The following is a 14,558-nucleotide window of genomic DNA, read 5'->3' on the forward strand; positions in this document are numbered from 1 at the left end:
TAAAGCTTATGAGAAACAAAACAGACATTGTTAGGTTCCCTAGCTAGCATTTCATGACTACAAGAAGTTGACAATTGTTCCATAAAGGTTAAACATGTATGCTTTGGCCTGTCAGTAAAATTAAGTCTACTAAGGCTATGTGGCACTCTAGAAGACACAAATTTATCTGTGTGACTAAACAAAATGTACAGTTCAATACAATTATGTTTGTAGGAGTATTTAAAGTATTAAAAGTCTAGTACAATGCAATAAAAATGCAGATGGAACTATCAAATTTACCAAGCTGTCTGAAAATATTCAGATGCTTTAGCAAGCTGGCAAGGTGATGTTTGAAAAGTTAAATTTGAGAAATGGTGCTTGGATTTCTAAATAAGAACAAGGGAACAAGAAATAAATGTTATTGGGTCAATTGGGACATAAACCAAGTAGTAAATGTTTAGTCTTTAATTTTGTTTTTACCAACCTCTCACATTTCTTTGCCCAAACACTGACATGGTTGTATTAGTTTGATTTTTTTATTTTTATTTACTTCATCACATCTGTAGTTAGTTACAAGTATTGAATAACTGAGTTACATTTTGGTTAATACAAAATAATGTAGCTGCATGGATTATGTCATCATTCTTCTTACAGATGATAGTTCTTGTATGATACTATATAATAAAGAGCTTAACTTTTAACAGTGCCTGTTTAAAATCCGCTATGCTTATAGGCTAATTTCCAGTGCGATTTACTGGTTCAAGAGACTGCTTCCCTCCATGGTGTGATCTCTGGTAAGCATTCTGTAATGTGTATTTTTTTCTTAGAAAACTTTAAATCATTTGTAATTTTAATACAAGGAAGGAAGCAACATGTTAGTGCAATGTTATGTAACAAGAATTCAGTATTCAGGAAACAACAGAAAACAAACAAACAATGCATAAAAATAACATGGATGTAAGGCAACTAAGGGTTTTTTTTTTTTTTTTTTTTCATTTATAAGTAGCTGGAATGAAAATTCAAAGGGAATGAAATTTCTTTAACCCCTCATTTTTAATGCCTTTTCAAAATTTGCAACCTGTAATTTGAGAATATATAGGATTTTTTGTGTGTGAAAGTTGTAACATTAGTGGAGAATCCAACCCCACGGATTGTATAAATTGGCCTCTTTGCTAAACAGTTAAAACCACAACATACTGTTATCCTTTAACATCTTGACCAGAAACATGAAACTTTACCACGTCCTTACATCCCTGTGACTATGTAACTATTCTGTAGGTATAGCATTACATATATGAAAATCTTTATATAGATAAGTTATGCTATTTTCAAAATATTCTTAAGTACAGGTGCAAAGATGGAAAATATACTGCTCTAAGGAATAAACAGAAATTTAATTGTGTTATTTGAGTGTATAGTCTTTATACTGGCAGTAGAGATTTTTTTCCGTTTCTTTTTCACATTCTCCCCTTCTGCTCTTTCATCATATTGCCTCTAAGTTTCTATCATATCATCCCTTGTTTCTATCTCTGTCACTGTTTTTGCCAAGAATTACCTAAGATCTCATGGTAAGTACTGTAGCTAGTTACACATTCATCCTTGTCAGTCATCTATTTCTATAAACTGCTGTAAATTACAAAATCCTGTCTCCCTTTGCCATATAAACACAGTTGTTTCTATTAAGTGACTAACAAAAGACTCTGGGTGAAATCCCGGCCCCACTGACTCAATGGCAAAACTCCCCTGATTTCAGGAGGCAGGATTTCACCCTTTGCATATTCTGCTCTTTTAGTCAGAATGTAAAATGGAGCCATGCCCAAAATAAAATATACATGTATATACAACAATTACTGAATCCATTAGCATATCCAGGACATGGCAAGGTAAGCTAAGCTAGAGTGTTCAGTGACATTAAGTTTATATAAAAAACTACTACACAGCTACAAAATACTGCAATAAGAAGGAAAAAAATATTTCTTGACTACTATCCAAGCACGTCCCTGATCGAACTTAAAAATCCAGTTGACCAGCCTGCCTCCACTGGTCAAGTTCTTTTCCTGATCTCTCCAATTGCAACTGACTGCAGCAACTCTAAATTAATATTACCAGCTGTTTGACCAAGTATAGGAGTGGAGCACCTTGTAGGTTGCCTGCATAGTAGACCTTGTTCACTCTGCATCTCAATACTATGCAATACATTAGCACTGCACAGAAAACAACAAACTTAATCACTGTCACCCGATACATTGTATGTGTAACAGAAATATACACTGCTTCTTTGCTTAACTAAACCTGTTTGCATTTCTGAACACAAAGGAAGGCTCAGATTTATTATGCAGTTTGGTCTATCTGGAGAACAGCTGCTTGAGTTGATTCTTCATCAGATTGTTCTGTTTCCCCACTGGTTGGCTTGTTTCTTTCATCATACAGTCTCTGGCTAGAAACTTCTAGTGCTGTCCCATATTTTTCATCATCTTCAACAATTGAGAGCTCAATGTTGCTGTTGATCGTCACGTCCCCTTCTCTGCTTTCTTTCTCCAGAGAATCAGCTATTGCTTTGTCTTCTTCAATTAGAGAAGTTGGAGGTGTGATATCCGAGAGCCCCTCAGTAAATGAGGTCTCCTCCTCATTCGCTGCCTGCTCACTGCTTGTCGTTTCTGTTGGTTTGTCCTCGTTTTCAGCAGGGGTCTCTCCTTCATGGACTTTCTTCACGTTCAATGGGAGGGGAGACGCTTTGAAAGAGGAGCTTTTTGAGGAGGAGGATTTCTGATGATGTGGAGTGAGCGATTTCTTAATCTTCTCCCGTCGTTCAACTGAGACGATTTTTGTGCTGATCTTGTTCATCTTTTTCTCAATATTTTGGCGAGAAAATGCTTTCTTGAGGCTGTCCACTTTCTTGAGGCTTGATCTTTTTATCTTCTCAGCTCTTGATTCTCCCATTTTTTCCTCTACGCTGTCATCCAGACCATCTTCGTCATGAGGCATTTCATCATCGGAAGACAGCTCCACCGTATGCAAGGTTTCTTCCAGAGTTTTGTTCTCATCCACAGACTCTTCCTTTCCTTCTGTAATACTGGGAATGGGTTCTTTCACAAACACGTTGGCAGGAATCTCATTTTCCTCCTGAAAGAGTTGACAATATTTGAGTTTCATAGTTCACAGGACACAAATTTGATAAACAAAGCATAACCCTGGACAGTGTTACATTGTTTTTTACAATGAGATGAAGGAAGCTGAGCATTTTTTATGTTTTGTTATATTTAGCCAGCAAGAAACCACTCAAAACCCTCTCAACCATTCTGTTGTACAGCTTAAGGCAAATGAGCTGCCAACTGTGAGATTTCAGTTTCAGAGGGCTCAGAATATATAGATATAGAATATGAATCAATCCTATTCTGTCATTTAAATTAGATATTACTAATAAGGGTTTAACCACAAAACTGTAAATCTAACGCTAGAGGAAAAGGCTGGGTTTTGGTTTAGGCATGAGACTGAGCACTGGGAAGTTTGGGTTCAATTCTTGGTTGTCAGACTCACCACATGACCTCAGGCAAGTCATATATAAACCTCTCTGTGCTTCAGTTTCCTTATCTGTAAAATAGGGATATACTGCTGACCTATGACACAGGTACAGCAAGTCTTATTTCCTTAAAATATGATGCGTTTTGAGATCCTCCGATGGAAAGTGCAATATGCCTGGCAAGTAGGATTAATTGTGTTTGAGAGAGAAAAATACATGGTTGCTAAAAGTTGGTAAAGTATGTTTGTAAAGAATGGACCAAATCCACTGGTGTAAATTGGTTAAGCCTCCTTGATTTCAGTAAGTTTTTCTGCCATTGATGATATGGTTCAATGTTTTGAGTTCTGTTTAACTTCGATTGCAGTAGCTTGAACACTGCTGTAACAGTTTGATGGAGCCGGATTTTGCCCACCTTGATTCACATAAGGACGAGACCTTTGGCACGTTGCTCTCACCCTGCCCATGTCACCACCTCCTCTGGACGGAGCAGTGCCCTGCAGGGTTGCACTCTGGGAGGAGAGCAGGAAGCAGCAGACGGGGGAGAGGCTTGGCTTTTAAACGAGGTCCTATGGGCAGCCACAAGTGCTCCAGAGCTAGTTGAGGGGGCATGGGGTTTCCGTGTGGGGGAGTGCGGGCCTCCTGCAGATCCTTCAGGGATCCTTTGAGCTGTGTGCGATCTAACCCCAAACCCTTTCTGGGTGGGTCGGAACCCAGCCTCTCCTTTCCCTTGACAGAATATCATGGGAGAAACTCTGAAGGAACTTTGCACAGGTTTCCCTTATTCCTCTCCTGTCGGTTTTATGGTAGGAGAGGCGATCCATCCCGTGATAATTATAATATGTTGCGTTTCCAATACAGAAGGAATGGTACTGATTTTTTTTTTATTTGGGGGGCGGGGAGAATGTGGGATGGGACATATAAACTAAGCACATCTATGAAACGTCTAAAAAATGAAATTGAAAAATCATGCAAAAATTAAAGGAGACTAATTAATGTTACATGCCATAGAGAATAACAGTAGTTCTTTGCGTTAAGCATTTGAGCTGGACAACAGGTGCCTATTTTTTTTTAATAACCAAGAAAGGTCAGGGAGGGATGTATTCAAGAAGAAGTCTCTAAATAAAGAGCAGGCTGAGCAGGGAAAGAGTGGAACTGGAAATTAAGGGCCGCCTCCTGCAAATAGTTACAGCGCTTGAACCCCTGAGGAATTCAAAGGGGACATCTCCCAGTAGTAAGCACTACATTCGGTGGCATGTTACTGCAGGATTGTGTCCTAAGAAAGAAAAGCAAGCAAACCTAGAATATTCCTTTATTTATTTTCCTACCATTGTAATATCTTCATGTTCTGCATTCATATTACTTAGTTTATCATTTTTAACTTGGCAAAGCTTAGGAGGTACCCCAGTCACCTCGTTCAGAGCTACAGACTGGGGGGAAAAAATTCAAAACATCTTTTAGATATAGAAAGGGCTACGTGCCCGATGTGATGGTCTCAGGTCTGTCCTTATTGGGCAAGAGATTACATTTAAGGGAAAAACCACCATACGCAATTCAAAACTTCTGTTCATTAGTGCGGGGTGTGATCCCTAGAGAAAATGGTCTCTTCGTTTAAGATTTCTGGTGAGGCTGCACAGGAATGACTGGATGAATGCATTGCAAACACCAAACTCTATTTTAAAAAAACAAGTCACACACAAAATGTAAAGTCACATTCCTTTGCTGCTAGTCCACTACGTAGTCTTACTGGAAACAAATTATGTGTACACCTATGAACAGAATTTTAAACAAGCATGTTTCGTGTGTGAGGAATATTCTTTAAGGTTACAAAAGAAAAAGGATGGAAAACACTTTTGTGAGATATTTGTACATTTCACTTTTCTGTTGTTTCTATTGACCTTGAGGACACTCCCAAAATGTTCTGTACTTTTCCCACAGTGGAATCCTAATAAAACGGTCACTCTTGCTACATGTTTACATATAAAGATTTTGTTCTGGTGCTGAGCGCCGTAAATAAGTGGGCACAGCATGTAGTCTTGTGATTTTTAACTTGGTTTACGGTGACCAGAAAGCAACTATTTATCACAGCAGCTTTAACGATCCAAAAAAGCTCTTACTGCAATTCAAATATTTATAATGTTCTCCAATTTCATTACCGAAATATGGACTATATGAGTGGGTACAATTGCTCATTTGACCCCAATACAACTATTTGGAGAATCAAGTATAAGACATCAAGTATAAAAGTTTACTGGCCTAATCTTTCCAAATCTGGACAATTAGAAGTTTTGTGTACAGTGCTGTATGGTCCAATATTCAGGTATAAGAATGTAAATAGAACAGATTACAAGGTTTCAGACAATCACTTGTAAATTACATTGATTAGGATTTATTAAGCTTTGCTTTAAAAGCTGAACTATATAAAATAAAAGGTCCAAATCCTGCCATCCTTACTCAGATAGAACTCCCTTTGACTTTAATGGAATTCTGTCCAAGTAAGGATGAGTGGAATCTTAAAAAATATTTAATATAGCAAAATGGTTTCATGTGAAATTGACCATATACTGAGTCTGATCCAGAGCTGAACCAACATTGTTCAGTTCAAGTCAATTCAGTGACCTTTCTAAACTGTTAAATCAAAGTACTGAAAATTCTAAAAACATTATTATAAACGTTTTATTTTAATATTAAAAAACATGGGGGGGGGAGAACACTGAAACATCCAGTTTTCAGTACAGATAAAAATTCATAACCTCTATAATGCTCCATAATAATCAGCTAATTATTCATTTAAAGTTACAGGGGTGGGATGTACTTGTGGCTGAAGCACAGGAGTGGGAATCAGGAAGTCTGGCTTGTATTCCCATCCCGTCACAGATTTCCTGTGTAAATCAACCTTTGTGCCTCAGTTTTTCCACCTGTAAAATGGAGGTACTTTCCTCTCTGAGAGTGTTGAGATTTGGCTCATTCATGTTTGTAAAGCATAATGGGATCCTTAGATAGAAGGTACAAGAAAAATGCAAATTATTAGAATAGAATAAAATCTCTAGAATGAAATCTGCTTTGCAGCTAAATACTGTTTTAAAAATCATTACTATGAGCATGTTAATAAAAGGGATATCTTTAACTTTGACTGCGGTCTACCCAGAAGTCCTTCTGAGCTCCATTATGTTATATTTGGTTGTGTTAGGTAGGTTGCAGGACTGTAGTTCAGCCAGGATGAGTACGCTTTAAAACTTCAGCATGAAAGTACCATCTATTAATTTTTCCAGATAAAATTTAAGCATCTGATCTCTTGGACTGGATCAAAACCAGGAGAAACATGCTAACCAATTCTGAAATGGGATCAAAATATCTTCCTTCCATCCCCCATCTTTAGAAAGCTAAAACAAGGCTTGCATTTTTCCAGATCAGTCATTACTATACACAACTAATGAGTGGCCTTTCTGTATTTTGTTTCTAATGTCATCAGTTGTGACACAATAATGCAATTTTCCATGGATGTGGAACTGCCACTGAAGTCAACAGGACCTGAGAAGTTTCTGCAAGATCAGGTCCTTGGTCAGCATAGAGCAGTGGTCACCAACCAGTCGATTACTATCAGCTGGTCAATCCTAGAGGATCTCCCAGTTGATCGCGATCTCCGGTGGCAGTGCAGTGTGGCCGCCTAAGGCTACCCCGGCTCCACACTGCTCCTGGAAGCGGCCACTGCAGCCCCGGGGGTGGGCAGGGGTCTCCCTCCACGCATGCTGCTCCTGCCTGCAAGCACCACCCCCGCAGCTCCCATTGGCCAGGAGAGCTGTGGGGGGCTGTGCTTGCAGACAGGGGCAGCGTGCAGAGCCATGTACCCCCTTTCCCCCCACCCCAGGGGCGCATTGGCTCCTTCCGGGAGCGGTGTGTGACCGGGGTAGGCAGGGAGCCTGCTTTAACCTCGTTGTGCCTGCCGCTGATGGGAAACCACCAGAGGTAAGTGCTGCCTAGCAGGAAGCAACACCTCATACCCCCCCTGCACCCCAGCCCTCTTCCAGAGCCAGCATCCCATATCCTCTTCTGCACCCCAGCCTTGACACAACCCGCTAGAGCCCCCTCTCACATTGCAAACCCCTTGGCCCCAGCCCAGAGCCCGCACATCCTCCTGAACCCCAACCCCCTGCCCCAGCCTGGTGAAAGTGAGTGAGGGTGGGGGAGAGTGAGCAAAGGGGGGGAGGGATGGAGTGAGCGGGGCAGGTAGATCCTGAGTTGCCCTTAGATTCCAAAAGTGATCTTGGGCATAAAAAGGTTGGAGACCACTGGCACAGAGGTTTTATGCAGTCGTTTTGGGGGCTCTTGTGTATGGGGATATACACTTCTCCGCTGTAGTAAAAGCCTCACATTCATAACAATGTACTATAAAAATTGAACCTGAGTGAGTATTTATAACAAACAATAGTGAGATTTTTTTTTTTTAAAATCACCCACCCCTGGCGTGGCTAGAATCACCACTGAAGACAAACATCTCTGCACGCACTGTGTTGGGGGAAGATAGGAGCATTTAACTGGCTATATCTAGAGCAGACTATGTAATAAGAGGACATGTCACATGCAGAAGAAAACTTTTCTCAAGCCCCCCTCCCTTGTTATTTTTCAGTGGGTCGTTTAATATTCTAAATGGATGTTTTGCCAAATGGCAGAGCAGATTTCTGTCAAGAGTAAGTTTACTACTGGTCAGAACAGCCTTAACTCCTTCTACTTTTCCTCAGACCACAGCTGCTCTGAGTTTGTAGATGGGTGGGGGCACAGTACCAAGTGGGACATTGGAGGGGCAAGTTCTCTAATAAGTTAATAGTTTTCAGCACATCATCCATAGCTTGCTTACTTTCCCTTTTTCGTTGTTTCTTTACTTTTGAACATGAAGGTGCTTTTTCAGAAGGCTATTTGTTATGCTGGTTGATGCAACAAAATGCAAACACAGTTAATTTCCTGTGGCTTTCTCTTGCTCACTTCATTTCAGGATCAAATATTCACTAACTGCAGTGACTGGAAGGGGCTTGAATACCACTTTACTGACCCCTACCTATAATTTAGCATATTTTTCTGTCCCATCCAATAGTAAATGAGATATTTTATTGAAACACTAGGCCGTATTCCTCTTTATTTTGGATTTTACTATGTCACCCCCCTTCACTCTGTCTTAATGCACGTGTGATAGCATGAAATTTGTTCTGAATCCATGCAGTCCAAAATCGTGTTGGTCATGCGGTTGCAACAAAACAGACAGGAACAATGCCAAAGCTTAACAAGGCTTTAAAAACAGTCACTTCAGTGTTTTAGACTGCTGCACCACTTATGGTAGTTGTAATAATTTTTAAAGCCTTACATGTTTAGATACGACAACATTAAAAATATGGAATCAATTAAAGAAATATGCAAACTAGGGAGAGAAAAAAAACTAAGACTATTTGAATACAAAATATTCAAATTGATAGTTTTCTCGCTGTATTTTCATATTGAGTGTATTCATTGAGGGAAATCTGATGCTAACAAGTCAGAGCCTGTCCTCAGAAAATAAACCCTTAGCTCAATTATGTCTTCCTTACACACCCAATGCTCCTGTTAAAACAGCAACAGGGAGCAAACTCAAATTCAGAACTAAGTCCCTAATCTATGCTTTTATTTTCACATGAAGTTGTTTTTCTAAAACAGGAGACAGAGTCCTTAATGAGACACAAACAGCATGAAAGTTAAACTTGTTTTTAAGTGGCAGACAATAAAACCGAAATGAAACAAAACTGCCCTACATCCAAATTCCTTTTTAAAAACAAATCTGATGTTAATACTGTATCATAGCAGCAGTTGCTTCTTTCGCCCAGAGGTCCCTGACCACTGTCATACACAAATCCACCCATCCTTTTGAGCTTTTTCCTGTGTATAATTCTTTTGCTGGGGGGACAGTCTAGAGGACTAATAGGTCTTTTCCATATTAAACATTATTAAAGAGACCACACAGCTTTTGTGGAGATCTGCAGACAGGTAACAGTTATTAGCAGGCTTATGCAGAAGGAAAGAAAGAGGCAACAGAAAAGCATCATGGCGAACATTTGGGATCCTTGCCAGGGTGTGGTCAGTCTGTTCCCTTGAGCTGAATACAAGTTCGCAAAGAGAACAGCACAGGCTCTGGGGTGGAAAATGCCAGTCCCTCCCATCTTCGCTCCTGGGAGAGAATTCCAACCTCTCCAAACAGCTCTTTCACACCAGCCACTCAAATGTGACAGGCCAGGAGATGTTTGCCTGGGACTTCAGTCCACAAGACACCCAAGTTTCTCTTTAACAGCTGGTTTGTGTTACTGACAAGAAGTATTGCAATCTCTTAGCAATGTTGTTGTAGATACATTGCTCCCAGGACATGAGAGAGACAAGGTAGGTGAGGTAATATCTTTTATTGGACCAACTTCTGTTTTGGAAGCGTCAAGCTTTCAAGCTTCACAGAGCATTTCTTCTGATCTGGGTAACCAGAGTGTCTGAGCTAACCTCAGGCCAGACTGTTAGGCATAAGAGTTTCACGCATGCTGTAGAAGACCACTTAAAATAAAGTGGGCAACTAACGGTGAGCAGGCAGCAGGATGTGTTACAAATTTTTGTAATGAACCATAAAACCAGTGTCTCTGCTTAGTCCATGGTTTTTAGTATCTAGCACAATTCTAGTGTCAATGAATTTCAGTTCGCAAACCTGTCTTTTGAAGGTGTTGTGCAGGTTTCCTTTGAGGATGAGGATTGAGAGGTCAGATATGGAGTGCCCCATATGCTTATCGATCTAACCCTCAATTGCCCACTTCAGTTTAAACTACATGGTCTCCCTGCACCATGTGTGAACGCCTTATGCTTAACCATTTGTCCCAGCTTGTAGTTAGCTTATTCACAATCCCCAGACCTGAAGAAGAGCGGTGCGAAGCTCACAAACTTGTTCCTTCCATCAATAGAAGTTGGTCCAATAAAAGATATTACCTCACCTATCTTCTCTCTCTGTTCTCTTGGCAATACATTTACTGATGTTAAATGTGATTTTTTTTCTTTGCTAAATAAGGGACTTAGACCTGATTCTCCTATTATTTACACCAGCTTTACAGCAGGTTAGCGCCACTGATTTACACTGGGGTCAACTAGGGGTTGGTTCATGTAAGTGAGAGGAGAGTCAGGTCCATTGTACCCTTAGAAGAGAGATTTAGGACACAACACCCTCTGTACAAAAGTATCTCTATGAGTGATGGAACTGCACAGGCTGAATTTCCTTCTGTAGTCACTCACAAAAATGGGCCTACATTGTTTGGTTTGCTTTTGTGACCAATAATGCATTTTGGAACCTGGTATTAAAGAAGGGCCCAGGCCAAAACCTCCATTTTGAAGGTTCCTTAACTTTTCAGAGGATTTGATTTGGCAAATATTTCCTCTTAAGCCACCGCCTTGTCCTCCTTCAAATCCCTCAAGACTAACCTTTACCATGATGCCTAAAAAGCTCTACCAGCTGCCCACAGCAAAGCAAGAAGTGAACTGAGCCAATATCTCACCATTACCCTACCCTTTTGTCTATTTCATCCACCTGTTGTGTCTTTTCATAATCCTAGAACGCACATTCTCTGGAGAAAGAGGTCTGTTTTTTAAAAAAAATTGTATAGCCCCTACCAGAATGATGCCCTGATTCTGACCGAGATCTCTGGATGCTACTGTAATATAAATAATAAGAAACATCTGGATCAAATTAAAACCTTAGCGCCAACCCTACTCCATATTTAAAGGTTTAAAATCTAAATTCTGTATCTCAAACCCATCTTTTGGTATCTGATCCCTATGAGGTTGTACTATTTTAAATTTCAATGAAATATCTTAAATTCTTTTTAGAAACCTAGGTACTGCATCTCTCTTAATATATCTGGCACATGGTCAGCTTTTTAGTTGCTTTTGAGGTGGGAAAGACCGTGGGCTGCAAATGCCCTATACGTGCCATGATCTCTTCCTCCTCTGTCTTTAAAATATTAACTTACAGCATCAAGAGAATAATAAGCAACAAGGTGGGGTCTTTCCTAAGGGAATGGGCTGTAGATTAATTAAGCCTGCCAAATCTTTAAATCTAGTACTAGCCTGATTTAAAAAAAAAAATCTAGCTATATATGAAAGTGGACTATATAATTAACATATTTAACAGGATAAAAGGTAAATTTACACTTCAGCATTTAACTAGCTGAAGTCAAATGGGATTTTCCTGAAACAAAATTTCAATGACACTTTTTAGAAGTAAAAGGCTTGTCCTGTATTTGGTTAAAATTCATGTTGTGTACAATCCACATCATTGCTTAAAAAGGAGAAAATATGCAAACCGTTGGTTCATACCACTGAAAGGCTGACAAACAGAAAGCTGAGTTTTACAACTCTGTTTTTAATAGATTGCTGAATATGCTGGGATCAACCTAAAAATCAAAGGTGGCATTTTGTCGAGGGCAACAAGAACTATTAATATTCTAAGTATTCTACTTCCTTGATCAAAATGGGCAGGTTACTTTTTCCCAGTTATGACCTCAAAGAGTTAAGGATTGCATTATGTGCTCTCTCTGAAAGTTTCCACTAGCTCCTCTTGTGCTGCAATGAAAGCATAACAGCAGCAATGGATTCCTTCCCCTGCCTGTGGAAAAGCAAATATAAACTGGTTGGTGAAATGCAAAGTTTTCTGTGTATGCTTTCTTAAGAACTGTTGCATGCATATAAGTTACAAACTGTACATGCTAAAATACACAGACATATTGGCCATGAATGTGTTCCCACGCTGCGTTGGTGTTAGTAATTCTTAAGTGGAAAATGTGTGTATGCATGACAATGTAGTGCTATTACAGAATGGTAACGAATCTGTGACTTGTGTTATGTATGGCACTGGTGGCATTGAGATGCAAAATGTATCTAGAAAGAGCACCCTACTTTCATGGGTGAGTGAATCAGAGTGTTCTTGCTAGTTAAGCACCAATAGTAGTGATAGAGAATATATACTGCCAGGGAGAAGTGCATGTGTTTTATAAGGGAAGTGAGCATAGATCACCAGAGCACTTGTCTGGCAAGTATTTGTATCCATGTAAAAAGGACATGTGTTCTACACAGATGATGAATTCGAGCATTCTCTGCATGTGGCCCTAGGAAGATTGAGATGAACAGTGTATTTCCACGAGAAAGCCAAGTGTCTCCTGTGAGCCATCATTAGCAGCACTGACCTAGCAAATGCATGTGGTTCCAAGGGAAATTGCATAGGTTACACTCATTTAATTCAGTAGGTTGTTCTCCCGGTGGCAGCACCTGCAGCTCTTACATGTCTGGCAAAGGCATAGTTGGGGTGAAGCCCATGCATTGCACAAGGGTGAGGAAGTGGGGTGTGTCCACGCCTGGCATAGAGCTGACAAGTTTTGTGCAGCTCCGTGTGCCACATTGCTCACCAGGGAGTAAAGGGAACTAATCTCCTCTGCATACTATGAGTAGTGGGAAGAGGCCATACCTTCTCAGCGGCCCAAGGGTAGATGAAGGCTAGGGTGACCAGATGTCCCAATTTTATAGGGCAGTCCTGATTTTTGGGTCTCTCTCTTATATAGGCACCCTGTTCCGATTTTTCACACTTGCTGTCTGGTCACCCTAATGAAGGCACTGGGCTCTCCACGAGCCCTGGCCAGAGTGGCTATAGGAGAAAGAGTGGAGGTGGTGCTGCAAGGGGCCAGGTGGCACTAGAGAGAGGGCACCTCCAACCATCTGCCCCTTGCAATGGGTCTGCTCCCAAGGACAGGGCAAGAGTAGGGTGACCAGATGTCCCAATTTTATAGGGACAGTCCTGGTATTTGGGGCTTTGTCTTATATAGGCACCTATTACCGCTCATCCCCTGTCTTGATTTTTCACACTTGCTGTCTGGTCACCTTAGGCAAGAAGTAGAAGGAGGAAGGCACCATCCTTCCTGGGAGGGAAAGGGGGTGGATGAATAAAGGGGCCAAGTGCCTGGCAGTTCAGGAGAGCAGCGGGTGGGGAGCAGTAGGGTCCAGCCTGCCCCGCAGGCCAGGGGCGGCGGCAGCAGCGGACTGACCTGGAAGATGAGCACTTTGAAGTGGTTGCGGCGCAGCAGCTGCGCGTGGTTGTTCTCCAGCCGCTTGACCTGCGCGCACTGGCGCTCCATGCGCTCCCGCACCTCGCGGGTGTGCGCGCTGACCTTGCGCGACTTCTCCAGCAGCTTGCTGACCGCGTTGCTGGTAGAGGTGTGGTGCTTGCACAGCTTGCTCAGGTCGCCCTGGATGCCCTTCACTGAGCCCTCCAGCTCGATCTGCCGCTGCTCCATCTTGAGCTGCTTCTCCTGCACCGAGTCCAGCATGTTCACCAGCTTGTCCAGCAGGGTGAGCACGGTGATGGCGTTCACCTGCGAGCCGTCCCGGATCGCCTCTCCCGGCGCTGCAGGCAGCGGGCTGGGGCTGCCCGAGGGCTCCGGGCTGGGGCTCTGCTCCAGCTGCTCCTCGGGGCTCGACGGAGCGTGGGCGCCGCTCCGCTCGGCCTGCACCCCATCCTCTCCCATGGCGGGGAGCACAGCAAGGGCCCCTGGTGGCCTCCTCTGCAGCGCTCCTGGCTGGATCCCGCTGGGACCCGCAGGCAGCCGCCGCAGGACACGAGCTGCCCAACGCGCTCCCAGCCCCTCTTAAAGGCTCCCACTCCCCACCCAGTGGGAGGCGAAAGTCCGCCAACTCCGGGCTGCGCTCAACTTCGTGCGACACACACACGCTGCTTAGTCCCCTCCCCAGCGAGGAAACCAATCCCGGAGCCGTGTGTGTGTGCGGGGGGGGTGTGCCTTCGCCGGGAGCAGGATTGGGCCCGCCAGCTTTTCCCCTGCTGCTGCAGGTTTAACTCGACCCCCTCCCCCCTTTAAGGGGAATGTCATATTTCAACCATGACTTCATGCAAGGCGGAGAAAACCTGCCCCGTGGCCCAGTTCCATCGCCAGCCGCTGGCTGCTCTGCGACGGGTGCAACACAAGAGCTTGTGTTTTCCTCTCCCCACCCGCCCTTTTTCCTGGATACCGAG

General features: G+C 42.4%; 1 protein-coding gene across 1 annotated transcript; it reads right to left on the minus strand.

The window, feature by feature from the left end:
* Nucleotides 1-501: 501 nt before the first annotated feature.
* Nucleotides 502-14,302, minus strand: CAVIN2 (caveolae associated protein 2). The gene is made up of 2 exons (XM_034785328.1): nt 13,576-14,302; nt 502-3,102 (listed from the first exon to the last, which is right to left on the minus strand). The coding sequence occupies exons 1-2, from the start codon at nt 14,053-14,055 to the stop codon at nt 2,311-2,313; spliced, it is 1,272 nt and encodes a 423-aa protein (XP_034641219.1). The 5' UTR covers nt 14,056-14,302; the 3' UTR covers nt 502-2,310.
* Nucleotides 14,303-14,558: the final 256 nt, after the last annotated feature.

Source organism: Trachemys scripta, chromosome 11 (genome assembly GCF_013100865.1).
Source record: "Trachemys scripta elegans isolate TJP31775 chromosome 11, CAS_Tse_1.0, whole genome shotgun sequence".
NCBI lineage: Eukaryota > Metazoa > Chordata > Testudines > Emydidae > Trachemys > Trachemys scripta.